We start from the raw sequence: 22,064 nt of genomic DNA, 5'->3' as shown, positions 1-22,064 counted from the left end.
CACGCCGGCGTCACGGCGCGGACCCCCCAGCTGGCACCAGCGTTTGCACCAAGCAGCGGCGGCAGCAGCCTCTCGGGCTCCCTCCCAGCCAGTGTCTCCTCCCTCCTCCCCACTTTGCGTTGCCAGATGCATGGGGGCTTGTCCAACTTGTGCACAGTGCGGCGGGGACCAGCAGGACCGGCTCCTGCTCTGCGTGCGCCTCTGACCGTCTGCAGCACTCCAAGAGGAGGGCGCATTGCTGAGCTCGCCAGATCCCGTTTCGCCGCCCGGCTTCCCGGAGGAGCCGCAGGAAGCCGAGGGGAAGAAACTTCGCTCCATCTCCCTTTGGAGAGCTGCTCCCTGGTGCGCTTGTTTTCGGAGAGAGCCCCCAGAAAACGCTTCGCTAGCACCAAATGGATTATCTCTGTGTGATGCTGTCCTGCTTGTTTCCTCTCAACTACTGGTTTGCTACAGCCAGGGCAGCAAAACCCGAAGGTAGGAGAGTTCCCCTCGCTCACGGATTGAGTTGGTTTTTCTTTTTAACCTATAGCATTCAGACATCACTTAAATCAGTGAGATCGGAAAGAGAAAGGTACATTCACAGGAGCAAAGCCAACAGGGGCGCTCACAGAAGGGAGTTGAACAGAGGGGAAAACTAGTGTGATATTAAGAGTTTAATTTCCTTTACTTTTCTCCTGGCTCATGTGTGAATCTCTCTCTCTATGTGTTCATCAGTCCATCCATCCACCTTCCCTTCCTTTTAACTGTTTTTAGGTTTTCAGTTATTTAAACTGGTGGGAATTTAGCATTTTTCCATATTGCCAGTAAGTGCAGAAAAACACTTTCTTTACATAGCCCCCACCCCTTACCTAAGTCTCATTTACACTCTCAAGATGGGATGGGGGCAGGGAGTGGAAATCAAAGGCTCAAACTGAAATCAGCACGCTTGGTATTACAAGTGCCGGGCCTTCTGTCAGATTTGCAAAGTAATTTTAGCTGGCATTTAAGTGTGCATGGGAAAGACATAATTGCCTAAAAAGTTAGAGTGCAGGATTTGCATTCAGTCATCAGTCTCATTGAAAGCACAAGCTACCTTTCCAGTGTCCCATGTTATTTTTGTCATGCTAAATTTACTTAGCGTGGGTGTGTGGTGCATCAAATCTGTGCAATAACATGCCAATTAAAAAGATACATTACTATATTTGACTTGAAAATGTTAGACTCATTGTATGCTTGTAATTTCTATTTGTCTGCATGTCCGGCTGGTTATTTTTTGCCTTCTCTGATTTAGGCGGTAGGAGTGTTTTAGGCTGTTTTGACAGGTGTATTTTTATGTAACTGGCTGGAACTGTGCTGTGTTGATTGTGATAGGAAATTGCAATAGGGAGGTATGTATCCTACTGGGGGGTCCATTGCAAACACTTCTAAATTGATGCTGATGCTGATATAGCTTTGTTTTAATGGGATCCCTTGTTTTTGAGAAGTAATGTTAGATGGAAGCTGAACAATAAATAGTTTGCATGCTTGGTGTTAGTTGGGTATGCAAGAGGCATAAGTGTATGTCAGGATGAGTTTATTCTGCTACATTTGATATGCCTGATGATTTAAAAATACAAAGTAGACACAGAATAAACAGGAGTTTATAGGAGGGGGAGAAAGTTTATCAGCTTAAACATGTTTATCTAATTTAACAAGAAAATCCAGTGTCGAAATGGCTACAAAATTCCTGATGCATGTGGAAATTAACATACAGTACTGTGGAGGAAATACTTTTCATAACACATTTACAAAGGGTTGCTCTTTGCTTTGAATGTATTGAAGTCTTTCTATCTGTATTTATTTCCACTAGAGCACCTCCTGTCCGGAAAGCTAAGTGAGTATGGTGTGATTGTGCCCTTCAGTACAGATTGCCAGGGACGGTTCCTCTCACACACGGTATCTGGCTCAGTGGCGGATGGCAGTGCTGAAGCCAGCCATCCTTCCACCCCACCCTCTGCTCGGCACAGGGTGGCCCGCAGCACCCTGGATGAGCCACTGCACCAAGGCAGAGCTGGAAATCGCTTGTTATACTTTAATGTCACGGTCTTTGGGAAAGAACTGCATCTCCGCCTGAAGCCCAACCGTCGACTTGTGCCACCTGGAGCCTCTGCCGAATGGCAGGAAGATTTTCAAGAGCTATTCCGAGAGCCCCTCCAGCAGGAGTGTCTCTTCATCGGGGATGTCTCAGGCATGCCGGGTGCCACTGTGGCTATCAGCAACTGTGATGGACTGGTAAGCAGAAGGCAGATCACCCTTTTTCAGGACAAATGTTCCCCCTTTCTCTTCTGCCTCATTATTTAACCTTTGCTGTCTTTCTGTGATTGAATATTTAATTTTGGCTTTGTATCGAAGCAACTCGCATCAGAGCTTCCAGTACCTCTTTGCTGGCAACCCAAGGAATGAGCAGAGAGGCCTATGGCAAGTTTGACGGTATTGGTTTGTTGCTAAAATTAAACCTTCCATCTAAAAGTATAACAGGAAGATGCTGGTTGCTTATTTGCAATTCCCTTCTTCTGCCCTGGAGATCCTATCTGCTACCAATGTGCCCTCAGTGCTCCTCCTGCTGCTAAAAATACATGACCAGGTCTATAATGTGAGGTTATTTCTAGTACAGAAGGAAACGTAAAAGCCAAGGAGACATTTTTCCAGAACCTCGCTGGTTCTTCTCTTCCAGCATACAGAAGTGCCAGGCATTCCTAGAAACTTGCTCTCCACTTTAGAATGTTGAGGGCAGGAACCTTCTGGCCAACTCTGCATGTCTCATTAGATTTTGAATTGTAGTGCCCTGTGTGTGGCACTCTTGAGAGATGAACTACAGATCCAATTAACTATGTTATCTGGTAGTAGGTTGACCACCTACAGCATGCAGCAGGTTGTCATTCATTGGCTCTTTGCCACAGATTAGCTTTCCCTTAGTTGGCCTACAGTATATTGTCTATTACTTCCCTCAAAAGGGTTCTGTCCTGAGGATATCTATTTCCCCTGCCTTTCACCTCCATCTCTCACTGCCTATAGGTCCTCTTATTTTTGTTTTTCTGCATCAGCCTTCTGGGCAAGGAGCGTAGGATTGGAGTCTCTTTAGGACCAATCAGCATTGTTTAATTGGCTAAGAGGTCAATGTTGGTGCAACGTGTCTCTTCTCCTATCGTATGCCCTGAAGCATGAGGTTTGTCAGACAGCCTTTGTTATCGTTGTCTTAGTCGGTGTAACTGCAGGCACCATTTTTGTTCATATAACTTTAGAATCTTACAAAGTTAATGTAATACATTATCTCAATGTAAGACATAGTTAAGTGTAAACCCCCATAGCGGTTTACAAAATATATATGTATATCTGTGTATTTAAACAATGTATAGTCATCTCACCCACCACTAGTTTGCAACCAAGTCAGGAATGGAGGAGGTTTGCTATGTTGTATCAGGGGGTTTCACAACTTGATAGTAAATTGCACAGTAAATATTTTCTTTGACTTTTGTTTTCTTCTGTTAACTTTTAATTTTATTGAACGACCCCTTTCCTTTAATAATGAGAAAGGGCAAAAAGGACTACTTACAAAACATTCTCCACTAACCGTTATTTTCTATACCTCTATGATATTTCCTCATACTATTCTTTTCCCAAATGAAGTACTGCTAAATGTTTTGATAATTTCTTACTCTAAATCATCCATATGTCTCTAATAATTTTAGTTGCTCTTCTCTATGGATGAGTATTAGCTTTGGCTAGGAAATCCATTCCAAATCCAGTGGATGTCCCAGCGTATTTGTCTTGTAGGATTGCTGCTCCCCAACTCTGCTGCAGTTCTGGTTGACAGCATTCCTGGATGATTATAAGGAGATGCCTAATGCACGTTGTTAGTAAGAGGAAACTTCTATGAGCTTGGGGGCAGGAGAGCGTGCTGTGTTGCCCCAGTCTGCTCCTTCTGTGCTTCCAGGCCCAAGCTGTGGTCCCTTCTCCTTAAGATGTGCAATGGAGGGGAAGCAATCTTCCCTCAAAATGGTCTCTAAAGTTGAGTAACCTTAATTGTGTTCATTTTGTTTATAGCAAACGCTGCCACCTCAACATTCACCTGCTTTTCCAGATTGCTAATAAATGCTGTATATTGAACCATGCCAGTCTTGATTCTGATCCTGGGGACAGCCTAGGAGTAATCACGTTCCACATTCAGAACGGGCCATTAATTTTACTCTAGTTTTTAATCCATAAGAGGACTTTTCACTTTTTTCCTGTGGTGATGGTGGTGATCACCACAAATGCTTTTTGTATTGCACTAACAGTATATGTTAGGCACTTTATAGACAGGTATAAAGACAAAGTCCCTGAGCTTTTAATAAGTAAAAATAATACAGTAATAAGGATTCAGGTCTGTAGTGAGCTCTGTGCAGGCTCATGAGACCATCCACATGGAGCCGATTGTAGGATCAAGGCCTAGGTGGAGACTTCCCAGTCGAAGGGCTGAGCTCATGCTGGAGCATTTGTAATTCCCATTGAGCCCTAAATGGCTACCAGGTTGCCTCAATAATCTTTTGTGAGGAGCTTCATTTACAAAAATCTGGAAGTGTAAATGCTTTGTATTCACTGGTTCCATTTTAGACACTATTCTGTTAACTCCTTTGAAAAGGTCTAATGGGTTATAGTGGTGTGACTTGTCCTTTCAAGAGCTGTGCTGGTTCATATCAAATTATACTTATTTGGCTTTATGATTTTATTTCCAAGGAATTTCTCTGCTATGTTTCCTGCTACTGAAGTAAGGTTCAGTGATCTACAGAATTCCTGAGATCACACTAAGCACCTTTTGAAAAACCGGTATCATATTGCTGCCCTCCTTTTCTCTAGAAAACGATAGTAATTTTTTTCACTGATAACGTACATGTTTTTGTTAATAGCTCAGTTTTTCAAGACTTTAATTTCTTCAGAACTGGTAGTTGAACTACATCTAATATTGCTAATTTATTGCTACAGTATTTAAGTTTTTGAGTTATTTCATCACTTCTGTGTACCCTGGACATCCAACTGATATTACCACAGGCTTCTTTTGATACACTTGGGAAATTTCTTATTATTTATTACATCTTTGGATATTTGCCCTTCAAATTTTGTCTGACTCCATTTATTCCTTATTCCACATGCCAATATTTATTATTTTGTCATAGTATCACTTGAGTTATATTAAGCAACCTCCCTTCCCAGCGAATGGATTTTAATTTTTTAACCTGACACCGAGTGCAACGATCTGATAAGATCTGATGAGGATGTCAAACAGTTATGTTATGGTTACTGCTTTTAGTGGCTCAGCCACACTCACTGCCACTCCTTAATCAATTCTTGTGTTTTACTCAGGCCCAAGTCAGGAGAAACATATGCTCCAAATGAGCTCCTCCAAGAAACAGCTGTTTATGGCACCAGGTCTTGATGTTCAATCAGTTTCTTTTTGGGTATCCGAAGGCACTATTTATAGTTATTCTAGTGACTCTATCACACTGCTTCCTTGAGCTGCCTGATTTCACCATCACTGTTCTATCCCTTAGACTAGCTGAACTCCGCCTGGGTCACAAGAATGCAAATAGAAGATTCTACGATTTTCTGCAAGATTTCCTGTGTGCATAATGGTGGATTCCACTAGAAATGGTAGAATCTTTCAAAGCACTCACACATTTTTCTTCAGAAGTGCACATTTTTAAGGTTGCCCTTTGTGCTGTTTGGTATCTGTATTCTCTTAGCCTGCGATTTGTATCCATCTGTAATCTGGGATGCAGATCCTCTTTTCTTTACATTTTAATGAATTTAGTTCTTAAGTGAAGGGTGCCAAGCTGACAGCTCTGGAGACTGAAATCCTCTGCTCCATAAAAAAGCATAAGCTTGGGCAGGTGGAGTTGAAACCAATATACCTCACCTCTGACCCGGAGAGTTCACTGCAGGAGGTCAGAGGTGTTCCCTCTCTCGGCCCATTCAGTCCTTAGGCTCCCTGATCAGTCTAATGACAATAGCACCAATTGTGGAGGTAGCATGTGATGTGGATGCTCCTATACTTCAGGCTTGTCTACCCACAAAAATTGTACTGTTTGAACTATACTGGTATAGTTAAAGTAGTACAATCTCCCCTTGTCTGGATGTAGTTATACTGATATAAAGATGCTTTATACTGGGATAGCAGTTCCTGTATGGGAAAGGTAATAAGCTAAACTAGTATAAGTTACCTATCATTCTGCATCTACATCCAAACTAGGGCTTCTACTGGTATAACTATATTGGTTAAAAAAACCCACACCCTAACCAAAATAGTTAAATCAGTACAAAATCTGTGTATAGGCCAAGCATAAGAAATGGACTAAAATGACCTATTCATTTCACATTGGCAGGGGTTTGTGTATTGTGCTGGATTTTGCAACAAACTCAAAATTTCAGAGCAGCATGGAAAATCATTTTTGAATGGAAGTTTTTGTATTAAATTAAATAAAATATTAAAGTACATTTTAAAAAAGGTCTTTGCTGCATTGAATTCAATAACAAATTGTTTGTGGATGTTTCCCCTTGCATTACAGTTTGCTGCAGAGCTCAGTGCGCTGTAGAAGTTGGAGAGGTTTGACATAATGTTTAGGAAGCAGTGGTTGGTGTGGTGATCAAAGCTCTGGTTCACCTGGAGGAAAGGAATGGTGGCTGGGAGGGTAGAATTAAGATTTTAAGGGGAGGACAGCTCTACTTTGTTAATGGGTAGGTATGCAGAGACTCCCCTGTTCCTGGCTCCTGAGAGTGGAGATCGATGTCTCTTTCCTGTTTGACTTTCAGGAGTTTTTCTTCTGCCTCTTGTCATGGTCCACTGATAGTTATGCTCCTTCTTTTCCCCTTTACCCCTGTAACAGCTGCTTCTCTCATTCTTCACATAGTCAATGACCCAGTGAGTAAAACAATTCTCAGCCTCGTCAGAGGTCTATGAATGCCTCTTTCCATTGGCTAATTTACCACATATCACATGCTTTTGGTAGCCCAAAGAAATACCGAACTATCTAGAAATTTTCTTGTAGCAGATGGATAAAGGATTTTGTATCTTCAAACATACATTCAAAAATTCTCAGTAAATAGTGTTTCTGTAGGACCTGCTGATTTGCAGAGCCAGGGCTGCCCGGGGGGGGCAATTTGTCTCAGGCCCCCACGAGAGTTTTTTGGGGCCCCTGGAGCAGCATCCTTCACTTGCTCCGGGGCCCCCGGAAAACTCTCGCGGGGCCTGGGCCCCCGGAGCTTCTTCCGCTCCGGGTCTTCGGCGGCAATTCGGCAGCGAGGGTCCTTCCGCCCCGGGACCCACCGCCGAAGTGCCCAAAGACCCTGGCGGGGGGTCCTTCCACCTCGGGACCCGCTGCCGAAGTGCCCAAAGACCCTGGCTGGGGGGTCCTTCTGCCCCGGGACCTGCCGCCGAAGTGCCCAAAGACCCTGGCTGGGGGGGTCCTTCCGCCCCGGGACCCACCGCCGAAGTGCCCAAAGACCCTGGCGGGGGGGTCCTTCCGCCCCGGGACCCGCCGCCGAAGTGCCCAAAGACCTTGGCTGGGGGGTCCTTCCGCCCCGGGACCCACCGCCGAAGTGCCCAAAGACCCCGGCGGGGGGTCCTTCCGCCCCGGGACCTGCCGCCGAAGTGCCCAAAGACCCTGGCGGGGGGTCCTTCCGCCCCGGGACCCGTCGCCGAAGTGCCCAAAGACCCCGGCGGGGGGTCCTTCTGCCCTGGGACCCGCCGCCGAAGTGCCCAAAGACCCTGGCGGGTGGTCCTTCTGCTCCAGGACCCACCGCCGAAGTGCCCAAAGACCCCGGCAGGGGGTCCTTCCGCCCTGGGACCCGCCGCCGAAGTGCCAGGTCTTCAGCGGCAATTGGGCGGCAGGGGCCCCATGCCGCTGACAAGCCCAGGCCCCCTGAATCCTCTGGGCGGCCCTGTGCAGAGCAGGATTCATTGGGTTTTGCTGATTTGCAAAGCAAGATTAGTAGAATTGCAGTATGCTGTTTCTCAGAGCTTCGGTAACCATATACTCCCAATGGCTGCAACTCACTTTTTGGTCTCCCCCGTCATCCAAGCTAAATCAAAACAAGATGTTACATCTTTTAAAAAGTAAATACGTTGCCTTTCGGTATTTTCTTTCTTTATAGCTCCAATAGAATCATGGGGAAGAAAAAGGCTGCTAATTTTCCCGACATTGCATTTCTTGTTCTCTTGCTAAAACATAAGTAGCCGTTCCCCAAGCAGCAAATTCCTTCCCATCATTAGTCCAAGTACCTGGAATGGGAATGCCATCTCCAAGTTGGGAGAGGAGGGGTCAGAAAGACAGGACCTAAGTGCAGACTGTGATTTCAGGGTGTCAAATGACATTTTTGTCCAAAGTAGTATCTAGTTTTGCTCTTCTGCATGCAGGGACAAATCCTCAGCTGGTGTAAATTGTCATAGCTCCATTCCCTTCACTGGGGCTATGACAATTTACACTAGCTGAGGATCCGGCCCCCATAGTGGACCTATAAGGTTGAAGGGGAATAAAAGCTTGGTTTTAGTAGATAAAACTCAGAAATTCAGCAGTCATTCAGGGAACAGATATGGGCAGAATTTTCAAGGTAATATTGTTACTTTTCTGACCATCTTGATTTGCAGATGTGATTAAGCGTAGAAAAGATGGGTGTGTTGATTTACAAGGTAGCAGTAAGGTAATTGGGAAATCTAGAAGAATATATACATAATCGCATAGCGGAGCTGTACAAACCTGCCCCTTTAATAGGAGAGAATCTGGCCAAAGGAGTGTTGCATTTCCCTTTGTTATGTACATGTCCTGTAATTGTTAACTTTACTAGTAGTTATCCACAAACTTCAAAAAGAGAATATAGCTCTTACGTTCCAGTATAGCTTGTGTGGGACACATAGGATCTCTTGGTCACTAAGGGTACATCTACACTGCTGTAAAAAACCTGTGGCCCCGAGACTCTGAGCCCAGATCAAATGTCTCTGGATCACGGGGCTCGGTCCATAGGACTGAAAATAGCGGTGCAGATGCTCGGGCTGCAGCCTGGGCATCCTCGCAGGATTTCAGAGCCGGGGCTCCAGCCTGAGCCTGCACATCTACACTGCAATTGTTAGCCCCACAGCCCGAGCCCCGCAAACCCGAGTCAGCTGACCCAGGCCAGCCATGGCCGTTCTGTGTGCCTTTTATTGCAGTGTAGCTGTACCACACAGTGTTGATAAAGTTAAGTGCTTCAAATGAAGAACATGTACAGATAAATTATGTTGTGTCAAAACTGGGAACTGGGACCATGAGTTTTTAGAAAGTGCTTAAAATTATTGTCCGAAATCCATATTTACACACGTAAATAGGTAGCCTGATTTTCAAAGGTGTTGAGCCCACAGCATCTCCCATTTTTATGCCTAGCTATTGGCACTTGTGTTTGAAAATGTTGTCATGGGTAGCTGAGGTACATTTGTAATAGGCTGGTGAGTCCTTGTCTTTCATATTAGTTCCAAAGGCGGCCCTGAGTTCAGAAACAGTAAGAGTGGAATCCTTTGACTTGCCATCACGCTTTCCCCTCCAGACATAGTCCTTTGCAGGCTCCTTAGTTTTCTTGGAAGCTAAGGAATCTCATTTTTTTGGCAGTGTTTTACTATATATGTACACACATGAAATTGAGCTAAGATTCCAAGTATTTTTATGGGAACAGTAATTAGAGCAATTGAGTGTTGCACAGACACAGATCAGGAGCTGAGCCCTTGATGTTTTTTCTGCTTTTCTTTGTGTATCTTGCTGTCACCGTGTTTTGTTAATTGCAGAGGTCATTTGCTGGTGGGGAGAGAACATATCCTGCAGTTATATGAGACACTGGATTCAGGTGTAAAGATGGACACCCATTTTGGGGAAAAATGCTAAAATAATATACTTGACCACTAGTTAGTTTGATCAATGCCTGTGTTTTTCATAATTTTCTTTGCTAATTATCAAGGAGGATTTTTTTAGAAGCAAAGGTTTATTCTCCTTTAAATCACTTCTCTTTCTCCTTTTTGATGCAGCACTAACAATATAATGCTGAATTTGTGACATCACAATCAATTCCAGGGGAACAAACTTGGGGTGAAATCCAGGCCGCATTGAAGGCAAAGGGAGTTTTGCCATTTTTTGATGTTTTGATGCTTTGAACTCAAGATTGTGTCTTAACAGCAGGGACCAGCAGAAGATGAATTTTGGTGGTTGTGGAAATGTATTTATTTATACATCAGTGAGTCTCATTCTCTGTTATCCTGCAACTAGTCATTTACTCCAGGGCAAAGTAAGTGTAAAATGCGACCACATCAGACTGCTAGTATTTTACAACAGAAAAGCAGGGCCCATTGTCTTTAAGAAGCAGCAACAAAGAAAGTGAAGGGATAAATAAATTACTTTTTGAATCTTTTTTTCTCCAGGGTTGTGCACTATGTAAGTTCCTCCACAAGGGCTACTCCTGCTTTCATTGAATATAATGATTGTTTTGCCATGAATCTCAATAGGAGGAGGGTTGGACCCCAAAATGTAGATGTTGGTCTTTTAGGATTATGCTTGTAATTTCTGGAGCATGGGCTTAGTGTTAGGAGGGAGACAGATCACTTGTTTAAAGGTTCATAGGAAGGTGTATCTAATTGCTTACTATAGGCATCATACCAATTCCACTAGACTGATTTTACTGGGGTCTAACTCTATCACTTGAATGGAGTCACTCCTCATTTGCAGTGGTGTAAGTGAGATCAAAATGAGGCTCTATTTTGGTTGAAGAGCTAATTAGTGGAGTGATTCTCTCCCCTTGACTTTCACCTCTGCAAGACCTAGATTCAAATTCCAACTAGGGCACCAGTAACAATGAGTTCAGAATAGTTCCTGTTCGTAGACATCACAAAACCACTGCTCATTTTGGCACACTTTTGCACTGTTAGCAATCTCTGGTAAGGAGAGGCCCATAACTAGAACAGGAAGGTTGTTGCAGGTCAGAATTGATGTGCATAGACAGGGCTGCATGGAAGCCCAGAACTAGAGCAGTAGGAGATGTTGAAGATCAAGACTGAGGTGTGCTGGCAAAGGTTTGCAGGAAAAACTTGCACAGTTCTTGCCTGTACTGTGCCAGGCTCAACCCAGTTCTGTTCTCTCATTTTTCCTGAGCATTAAATCTGCTAAAAAATAGCTACCTAGCTTTCATTTGATTGGTTGCAGGGTTATGGGTTTATTATATAGCCAGTTATTCTTTTTGGAAGATTGAGTAAGTCAAAGGAGGAAGCTGGGAAATTTAGTCTGCACAGGAGTCACGTTTCTCAGACATAGTTGTGCACTAATTCTGTACATATGGGTCCCATTTCAATAATTCTCTTCACATTTGAAGCTAATCTTTTTGATTCCTGATCATTCAGCTTCAATCCAAAGTGCTGTAAGACTAAATTTTACCCTCAGGATAAATGAGCATCCCATTCCCATTGACTTTAATGGGAATGAGGCAAACATATTTGAGGGGAGACTTTAGCTCCCACTTTGAAGTCTGAAAGAAGAACATTTAGACACCTCGCACATCGCCACTCAGCATGTTTTTGAGTTTGTGACACAGGACCAACAGGGTAAATAGGGCAGATAAAGACGTCAATTCCCAGTAACTTCACCTAGCAGAACTGTGCTGGATCAAGCCCATATTCATTTGCAAGAAATGTACTGGTCTAGAGTTATCCAAGTGGCTAAAAAGGCCTCTAATTTAGTTTCAGTATATTTGTTCCATATTTTGCTGTGTTTTATAAAATTTATTCCACATGTAACAATATATAAAATATACTGGAAGTGTGTTACACTGCTGCCCAAATTATGACATATGGGATCGGTTTAAGGTGCAGAGTACTATGCCATAACATATTTCAAAAAGGCTATTAATTTTGTAATATTTTAAATATATTGTCTCATTTGAAACATACCATCTGTGCAATAAATTTTATTATTGAACAGAATTTGGTTTTGAATGGTGCCTTTCATATTTAGGGAATTGTACGCTGCTTTCCAATGTGATGGGTCAGATACAGAGTTCTCTAGCTAAATGCCGCAGCTATCATGCACCCATGACAACAATTGTCAAACATCAGAACCTGTTTTATCAGAGGAGAGAATGTAGGTCAGGGCAACAGGTTTATCCTTTACTCTTTTTAGGGACAGATTCTGTTACCCCTTCTTTAATTGAATAGCACCATTGACTTCAGTCGGACTACTCCTGGAGTAAGGAGCTACCCAACATGAGTATAGATATCAGAATCTGGCCCTTAGAAATGTGTCAAGAGATCAGCTCCCCATGAGATAGACAGCTTCTGTGCTTATCTACCAGTAATGTGGGCCAACGCAGTTGCCAACTTAACACAATGCTGCCTTCTACTGCAACGGAATATAGTAGGGATGAACTCCTACTGATGGGTTTCCAGATGAAAGAGAGCTCAGTTCAGTGTCTAAGCTGAAGGATGGCACCTCTGCTCAGGTATCACTTCTTCCCAGTACTGCTTATCCAGATGAAATGATAATTTTATATTTTTGTGGGAGTTTGAGCCTCTTTTACCCACTGATTATAGAGGATACATTAATGGGGGAGAGATTTACCCCTAGCTCCGTGGGCCATCTCTGGGCCCAACTGTCTGACTTCCGTTCGGAAGGAAGGCATCTCTCCAGCTCTGTGAATTCCACGGTTCCTCAGTGTACATTGACAATCAGTGAAGAACTCACACTCCTCCCATCCCTCCCGCTCATCCTCCAACCTCCTTCCCCAGTAGTCTTTGTAAAGGTTGAGCCTAGATCAGGGCCGGCTCCAGACCCCAGCGCGCCAAGCGCGTGTTTGGGGCGGCATGCCACGGGAGGTGCTCTGCCTGTCGCCGGGAGGGCGGCAGGCGGCTCCGGTGGACCTCCAGCAGGCGTGCACGTCTGCAGAAGGTCCACCGGAGCCGCAGGACCGGCGACCGCCAGAGCGCCCCCCGCGGCGTGCCGCCGTGCTTGGGGCGGCGAAATTGCTAGAGCCGCCCCTGGCCTAGATAGAAATAAGTTTACTATAATATTTTAAATATATTTACGAGTGTTTATGGTGGAATTCTGTCACAAAGACTGATTAGGGCAAGCCCTGCTTTGATAATTATCTTTGACTGAAAACTACAGCCAGCTCCATAAAACAGTGAGTTTCTTAAGTTAGCAACAATATTTCCATCTTGCCAAGACAGATTTAGTTCTAGTTAGTATTTTAAAAGGTACAAGTCAGGTCAATCAAGTTATAATTGGCATTTTTACCAGCAGCTGAGTGGCACTCAAAACAATGTGATTTTTTTCCCCAACCGTTGAAAATATCAAAGGGAATAAAGGAAATGGCTTGAAACTTGTTCCTAATGACCAGTTGTCCGGCTGGTGAATGTGGGTCATATTTCACCATATTACTCATATTGAGTAGTATCTTACTCGTGAGTAATCAGGATTACTTGTGGAGTAAGGCACTATTTAGTATGAGTGTGGATGGCAGAATCTATCCTCTGAGTGATATCCAAATACAACATCAATAGAAATAGATTTTGGAAAGTAATTTTGTATTCAGAAAGCTAAATGAGCTCTACGAGTGATGCTGAGTAAAATCAAATTGCACCATCCTGGAATGGAGCCCATTTAATAAAGCCCTGTCACAGGAACATATTCCCTGGCTCGCTCGTGCACGCACACACAAAAAGAGTGAAGCACTTTACAAGGCATAGATGTTGATAAATAGGAACTGAGTCGTGAACTCCTTACTTAGGCAAAACTCTCATTGACTACAATGGGATTTGTTTTAACACACACTTAAGGATTGGGCCATTTGTGATAAAAAGGTATTCATGCATTTATCATGGAACTACCTCATGATGCTCTAACCATAGTGATAGTGAGGAGGCTTGTGTGCAGAGTGTCCATGTGAATCTAAGGATATGAGGAGCAGAGAGAATAATGGAAAATGACTGATGCTGACAGGCACCCTCACGCTGCATTTGCAGAGGGTGGGGGGCAGAATGGAGCCCATGTTTTCTGATGTCCACTACAGCAGGTGTGGTACTTAAAATGGTGTGTTGCTATTGGATCTCCTGATGTCAATGGATGGAGTAGAGATGTGGGGGCAAGACCAAAAGTGGTAAACTCATTTAATCACTGATGACCCAATAACCCTCTTGTAAAGATTCAGGCTAAGTATTTTGAACCAGGGTTGTTGCATCTGAGAGCTTTTTCCTGTGTCACTTTAATTCTTACACAGCTGAAATATTTAAATAAAACAATACTGGTTTTAGAATGGGCAAACTTGTACATTCCGAGCGCTTTCCTTCTCTTTCAAGCAGGGCTTTGGAGCGGAGCCTGGAGCTGGAGTGCGGAGCAGCTCTGGAGCAGTGGAGCTGCAGGCTTTTGCCTGGAGCTGGCTCGGAGCCGGAGCACAGCTCCAAAGCCTTGATTTCAAGAATCCGAAAGGCTGCTGTGGTTTGTGCTTTACTTTTTATTTATTAGAATACTTTGATTATAGATTAAGTGCGCACATTAGTCATTAGTGTTTCACTTGCCTTGCAGTGGGAATTCTGGACTTTGATAAATGGATTGGAAGCTTACACTCAGCATCACTGTAGACTTTACAAATGACTCTGTGTCCCCTGCTGGTAAAAATGCTCTTTTGTAATTTCCTTAGTTAATACTCAATCTACTGCAGTTTATATCCCCGTGCCTCCCACAACAGCAGTATGCTAGGGGAACTATTTATTGTTTATTCCTCTTTTTTCCAGTGATAGAAGAACACCAGTAGAGCAAAAGGCCAATGGAATTTTTGTGCACTGAAACTGTTAGTGTTTCTACACTGATATGGGAAGCTCTGAAGTTTGTCATTTTTCAAATTTATAATTAACAAAATCATTAGTATCTTAAGATGTAATCACCTCCCCCTCTTTACCCTAATTGCTGAAACTCTAACTTGTACCAGGCATCTGGCAGTGGTCACAGGCAGCTGGCAGTGGTTGCAGACATTGGCAATGATTGCTGAAGCATTGCCTGCTGTCGTCTTGTCTTGGGGCTGCCAGGATTTTGTGCCAAGCAATCTCTCTTGGCTCTGAGCTGCTTAAACTCTGGAGCTGCTCTGCAGAGAAGATTCCTGAGAGAAACATGTGATTTAGTTCACTGAAATGGTTGGTCCTGGGTCTGTCAGGAGAAGTAAAATTATGATATTAGGCTCCTGTTTTGGTTTGGTTTGGGATATGTCACTAGCAGATGTACAGCTATGACTTTGTTCCAAAAGAAAATTCAAAATCACCCAGGTATATTCAGGCAATAGGATTGCTTGAATTGCTAAACGCACCATTGTTTTTTTTCTGAAGGAAAGATGTTCCTGTGTGCAACATGACTAACATTCAAGCTGCTCAGTGACTACTTGAGTATTCTGCCTCTGTTCTTGACTAAGGCTGGATGTTTCAGAACCAGGCAAACTCCCCTGCTATAATGCACTACTAAAAATGTATGACACTATAGTGTATGAAGGTGGGGATTATTTATTCCTGTTGCCAGTTTATATCCTAAAACATGAGGATTTAAAGCCCTTAAAGTTTAATTGTTCTTAGTGTAAATTCATAGAGTATTCTCATATAGGACCAGATTTTCAAAAATGAAGCAGTCAACATTTTTGCACTTGTCTAACATATACATGGCAATCTTCTATGTGCATACCATAATCAACTATTCATAATGCATGGGCAGCTAAGCATCACAAGCAGTTGATTTACACACATGCATCAAAGTTTTGCAAACATAAATTAGGCAAGCACAGTAATTTGGATTTGTCTGACTTTGAAAATCTGGCTCACAGTGTCTAATCCTCTTTTGAATTTTACTGAATTGTTTGCCTCAATATTATTCCACAACAGTTAGCTTCACAGGAATGTAAAAAAGCACAGGCAAGTAATTTTTCTCCAAAGTCATCATGGATTTTGTATCTAATTGACAAGAAAGTATGACTTTTTTTCTGGACCATACGTAATTTGCAGTGTGCACAATTCCAAAACTGCAGAAACGCACTGGGAACTAGGTACTCCCATATTCTAACCCCAGCTCTGCCACTGATTAACTATGTGGCTTTGCTCAAGTCACTAAGGACAAGATTTTTAAAGAAACTTAGGCACTTAGGGATTTAGGCTCCTAAACACGTAAATCCCTTTTGAAAATTAGACATAGGCTCCTAAATCAGGTAGGTATTGCAATACTGAGCACAGCAATGCCTAAATATCTTTAAAAATCTGTGCCTAAATGCCTGATTCAGTGATTTCCTTAAGCACATGCTTAATGTAGTATTCCCATAGACTTCATGGAGTCTCACTGACATCAGTGGAACTACTCATGTGAGTTAAGTGAAGCATATGTGTAAGAGTTTGCAGGGTCAGGGGTCAAAACTCTGTGCTTTATTACCCCATCTTTAAAAAAGGGAAAATAATAAATACTTACATTTTATGGAAATTAAATAGAATTGGTTTAAACACCAACAGAAATTTCACAGGGGTTCCTAAAACTTAAGCAAAAAATATTTTCTTTTGTTTTTGGAAACAAAACAAAACAAAAAAAATTCAGTGGCATTGGTTTTGTTTTTCAAGTCAGCAATTTTTTTAAATGATTTTTTTCTGTTTTTAAATTGAAAACCTTCAAAATCAAAATGATCTGTTTGGAAATGATTGCATTGTGTGGCTTATCAAAATTGGCAATGGAAAATAAACTTTAAAAAATAAACAAGACAAACTGAAAATGGAAAACCCAGACTGGCTTTGTGAAAGTTTTCAATTTTGAAAAACGGTCTATTATTATTATTATTATTATTTTATTTTAAATTTTGTTCAAAAATGTCAACCAATTTAGTTTTGAGCATTATGAAGTTAATTAGCACTTTGTAAATATGAAAAACACTACAGAAATTACTATTATTATTTATTAATCAGCACTATTAGTAAGTGGCTAAGGGAAGCAGAAAAGAATTTAGCAAAGCGATGGGTAGGACAGACAAAACACGCATTACTTTTGTCAATTTGTGGCATTTATAGGAAATGGAAACAGGAGGCTAACTTTCATTTGATACTCAACTCTGATACACCATTCAAGCAACATACCCAACCTTTTAAATACAGGTCCAGCAGGTAGTAAGCCCCAGATCCTCAAATTATTTAGACTCCCAACTCCCACTGATTTCAATAGGAGTGACCCTGTGACTATAGTTGCCAACAGTCTCTTATTACAAGGGACGTCCCTTATTTTTTCATCTCTGTACAACAAGACTGGGAGTAGCTGAGTGCTCCAAAAAGAAGCAAGAAGTGCCCTGGTGAATGTAGGTGAGTACTGATTATTATTTATTAATAATATTGGGAGGAGGGGTGGGGCGAGGGTGCTAAGAAAACAGTCCCTTATTTTTGAAATGCAGTGTTGGCAACCCTCCGATGCTTTGTTCCCTGCATTAGCTACTGAGCTTTTTCCATATCTTGAAGACTTGACAATGGTAGGAAAGGATCTTAATACAGTGAAAGAGACAGCCATAGCTAAAATCAGGGTATGCAATAGCACCTTGTTACGCACATTCCATTTATAGCACAAAAGTGATTTCAATAGGAGTTAGGCACCTAACTACCTCTGGGGATCTGTGCCTAGGTAATTAAATGTCACTCGTCTGGACTAAGTTTATGATTGTCCCAGTATGCTGATTCATAGGATTTTTCCCAGGTGATGTGTTGCATAAAAGGTATTTTATCCATGTTACATTTGTTGCCTTTAAATGTCACCAAGTGTCTTCAAGTATTTTTCAAATGTGGAGAGTTTTTAAAAAGTATAACATCTGTGAGTGCATAATAATGTTGTTAGGAATCTGAAGGAAAAGTGGAGTAAGATGGCTTTGCATTTTTTGACAGTGTAATCTTTCAGTGCCATTGTAATTGGGTTTATGAGAACCAGGGTGAAGAGCTGAGATGGTGTGCACCAGCAGGACACACAAACTGATGCTCTGGTACTACCCAGAAACGTGGAAAGGCCTGTGAAGCTGAAGGTTGCATGATATTTGCAACATATCATATGGCTCTGTAGTTATCACATAGTTATGCAACTATCTCGTGTGTCCCTTTTACATACGTGTATGTGTATAGTCTAAATTTTCTAGGTAGCGTACTCTTGGTAGACTTACTAGGTAGATCCTAGGTGGTGATCAGTGATTTTGAGTGCTCAAGTGGACATCTTAAAGGGGTCTGGTTTTCAGAAAGTACTGAGCACACACCCTCAGAAAATCAGGCCCCTTTAAGGTGTCTCAGGTTGGCCACCCAGAAACGGAGGCACCCAGAATCACTAGTGACTTTTGAAAATTAAGGCCTAAATCTATAAAATAATAAAATCCGCCAGGAATATATCTTCCTTCAAAGAGTGGTACATTTGGGGGCCTAACTGGGTTGACTGTCCCCTTAATGAGTGGCTTCAGCACTCCTTGGCCAATAGGATGGTTAGAAAGTCATGAGTTCACACTACACGATCAAAGAGGAGGAGCTGGCTTGCAAAGGTGAGAAGCCCATCTTCAAACACAGCCTTCTTCAATAATAGTGTAGGGAGTACAGGAGACTAGAGGGAAGGCAAAGATCTTTGTGTTAAATGTTCTATTTTTAAAGTAGTGAAGTATGGAAAAGCCCAAGAAACGATATTTGTGTAACAGGTGGGCTTTGTCATTAAATCAATCCTATATAATGTTGAATGGTCAGTGGATGTTTCCATGCGCAGTAAACTACTGCTGTGGTCCTGTTCCACTTTGGAAAGCACAATTTTCATAGCCAGGAGGAATATTTAAAGTTTTAATAATAAGATTCAAGACTGTTAAGGCATTTTAGTTAATAGGATTGTAATATGCAAATAGATTAAGGAAGTGAGGGTGGAGAATAGTAAGGAAGGAGAAAGGAAAGGAGTTGGGGGGACAAAGAGATGTGAAAAGGAGGAGAGAAGAAGAGGAGAATAAAGACTGGCTGACAACGCTGATTCTACCATCCCAATTCTTAACAATGAGATGTTCAGAGGGAGGAAGAAAAGGAACGGAAAATGTTTAGACACTATGCTGATGGGAGCTAAAGAAAAGCCCAAGGTAACAGATAGAAAGTTACCTCTGTCAGAACTGCACCACCCAATGATGAGCTTCTATGAGATTACATCACAGGGGAGAAGAGAACAGAAAAGGGGAATCTGAAGAGAAGGAAGAAAAAAGGCAGGGGTAGAGGAAAGGAGGGATTGGAGTCAGAGCAGCATTGATCAAGTCTATCCTGGGTTGTGCCACCAGCTAATAACAGAGTGCAGTTGTAATCAAGCTAATCAGAGCCTTGGGAAGCAGCCAGAAACAAGACCTTCATAAGGCTATAGTAAAACGGGAAGGGCCTGAGAAATGGTATTTTAGGCCATTGTTACAATCCTAGAACAACTAAATATACCTATTTTCCTGGGGAAAAACTTGTTTCCAAAAGCATTAAGCAGCTAATAAAACTGAAGTGGGGCAGGAAATTTGGTGGAGTACAAGCAAGCCAGGTTGGCTAATGCCACAATGAATATGACCGTACACAAATATGAAGGGAATCAAATGACACAGTCAGCTTGGAAGGGCCCCAGATTTGCCTTTCCTGTCCCTTCTAAATATGCCTCCCAAGTCCAGTCATTTGTTTGTACTTCTTGTAAAACAGTGCTTTTCAATGCACTTAAATAGAAATTCCATTAGCCTAGTACTGATGTGTAACCCAGTATGTACAGCTCCAGCGCTCATAGGCAATATTATAGAAACAAATCAGTATGCTCAGCCTGGTACTCACAGGCATTCATACAATAATAAACCAGTGTGGACAGCCCATCTTTCATGGGCAAGCCTGCAGGAACAAATTACCATACACGTGCATGATGGAAGCCAACAACTCTCATAACATGACGGTGTTAAAGTTTCAAACTCCTGAAGGAGCCTGTTGATTAATAACAAGGGTAAAAAAATTGAAACTGTGAAAGATATTTAGTCCTGCTGCTGAGTCTCCAAGGGCACTGTGATGTGCGTGTTGTGAAAGAATTTGCTTCTTGGTCACTGGATGAAGTAAAAATGATATGATATAAGGACTTGGTGGCTGCTAGACCGTGGTACTTGTTTTTGCTAAAACTAGGCATCCCTCAGTGTGTGATTTCCTTTTGATTGCCGAAGGTCCTAGCCAGCTGGAGTTTCAGTGCATAACTGATTTGGTCAATTTCAAGCTAAATTTAATGGACGCTTAATGCTAATGAAGAACAGGTGGTAGCCAGAAAACATTTCTAATAACATTTGTTATTTCATACATCCTTTCCTTGTCTGGAAGGTATTACTAGTCATAATACTTTGTATTTATAAAGTGGCTTTAATCCAATGTTCTCAAAAGGCTTCATGGCCAAGGATGATCATCCTCTTGTAGCTGTGAGTGGAATTAATATGTTTGGTAGAATGGCTGATTTCTCTCTTTGTCCTCATCATCTCCACTTTGGGGAGGGCCCTGGAGGGTTGCTGGAGTTTGAAAGCAGGAGTGCATGATAGATGATGGATCCCAGGGTGTGGATGAGTTAAATAGAAACACTTGTAACTGATCAAAAGAAAAGGGATTTTGTAACCACATAAGGAGCTTAGTTTGAAATTGTTTTTTCCTTCATTCCTCTTTTCCATCAAGAAGGAGAAGTTGAGGGACCTTTTATGACAGCTGGTGGTCAAGAGTCAAAGGAAATTAAACAGCTAAAAGATGCCCACTCTGTCTGTCTTCTCTGATAGATTGTCAATCAGTTTTGCAAAACAGATTTGATTTGAATAGATACCTCTCTTGAATCTCCTAAAGAAGTACTGCTACTTGGACTGATGGAAGGGTTGCAGATGAAGGCCCTTCCTGGAAAGTGATGAGTTGTTCCTATGCATGTTACTGTAAGGGGAATAATGGGGCATGGAAAACAAAGGGAAATTATTATTTGTATTGCAGTAGCACCTAAGGGCACCAGTTAAGGATTGGGGCTACATTATACTAGGCACTCTACAGACACATAGTAGGACAGTCCCTGCCCCAAAGAACTTGCAACTTAGGTTATGACAAGATGCAAAATGTGAATGATACAAAGATGCTGTCCAAGGCAAGACAGCAGTAAAGTGCGTACGTCATTGTACAATAGGAAGAGGGCTGAACTAACCAGCTGTATTGTAGACATGACAGTAAAGGTACTTTTAAGGAGATATTTGAAGGAGATAAGGTGGAGGCTTTGTGGCTCTTTTCAGGGAGTTTTCCCCACTCATAAGGAGTGGCATCAGAGGAAACATGGAGGTGTTTGAGAAAGCAACATCCTGGCAGATGACAAAGGCTAGTATGTTGGTAAAGAACAGGTGGAAGTTGACATTATGGTAAAATGCATCAAATGGATAGGGCAGGGCTTAATTGTAAAGGGCTACAGATGGAGATAGCAAGCTTGCCCTTCATGTGGTGGAGAAGGGGGAGCCAATGGAAGATACAAGGAGGGGAAATCTGCCCTATTGGGGCTGAAATGGGAATTTCTGCACGGTTTTGAGTGAACAACTCTAAGTATTGCAAAGGTGTTTAAAATGGTTTTGAGAAATGTCTAAGGGATCTAAGGCAGTATCATAAGGATTATTCAAATCTTTAGGGGTTAGTATGTTTTTGTAAATTATCATGGAACATAAGACAGTGTTCTGGAGAAGAAACAACTGAATATGTCACTAAATTTCTCTCTTTATTGATGTGCATTTTATTTTATTTTATTTTATAGCGCATACAGGTGTAATAGCCTCTTCAGAGAAAATTCACGGAAGACTGGTCCCAGCTCTAAAGAGCTTATGCCATAAGGGACCAATACTGCCACACTCATGGTTGAGTAATATCTTTCTGTGCAAGTAGTCTCATCAGTTAATTTCCAAATTCTATGAATATTGGCAAAAATGTCTCTGGCAATAACGTGAGGTCTGAGAAGGGTAGGCTAACGAATGTGCAAGGGTGTACCTTTGAATTTAAGGTCATAAGTAAA

The 22,064-nt window shown here is 42.2% G+C and overlaps 1 protein-coding gene across 1 annotated transcript in view; it reads left to right on the top strand.

The window, feature by feature from the left end:
• Window positions 1–392: 392 nt before the first annotated feature.
• The window catches only part of ADAMTS14 (ADAM metallopeptidase with thrombospondin type 1 motif 14), a 97,120-nt gene continuing 75,448 nt past the window's right edge, over window positions 393–22,064 (top strand). The window contains exons 1-2 of the mRNA XM_045024598.1: window positions 393–474; window positions 1,829–2,250. Of these exons, the coding sequence (XP_044880533.1) occupies window positions 393–474; window positions 1,829–2,250 (504 nt within the window). The remainder of the gene's footprint in view (window positions 475–1,828; window positions 2,251–22,064) is intronic.

Source organism: Mauremys mutica, chromosome 7 (genome assembly GCF_020497125.1).
Source record: "Mauremys mutica isolate MM-2020 ecotype Southern chromosome 7, ASM2049712v1, whole genome shotgun sequence".
Taxonomy (NCBI): Eukaryota; Metazoa; Chordata; order Testudines; family Geoemydidae; genus Mauremys; species Mauremys mutica.
The sequence above is the reverse complement of the archived record's forward strand: the minus strand, read 5'-3'. Positions and strand labels throughout refer to the sequence as shown.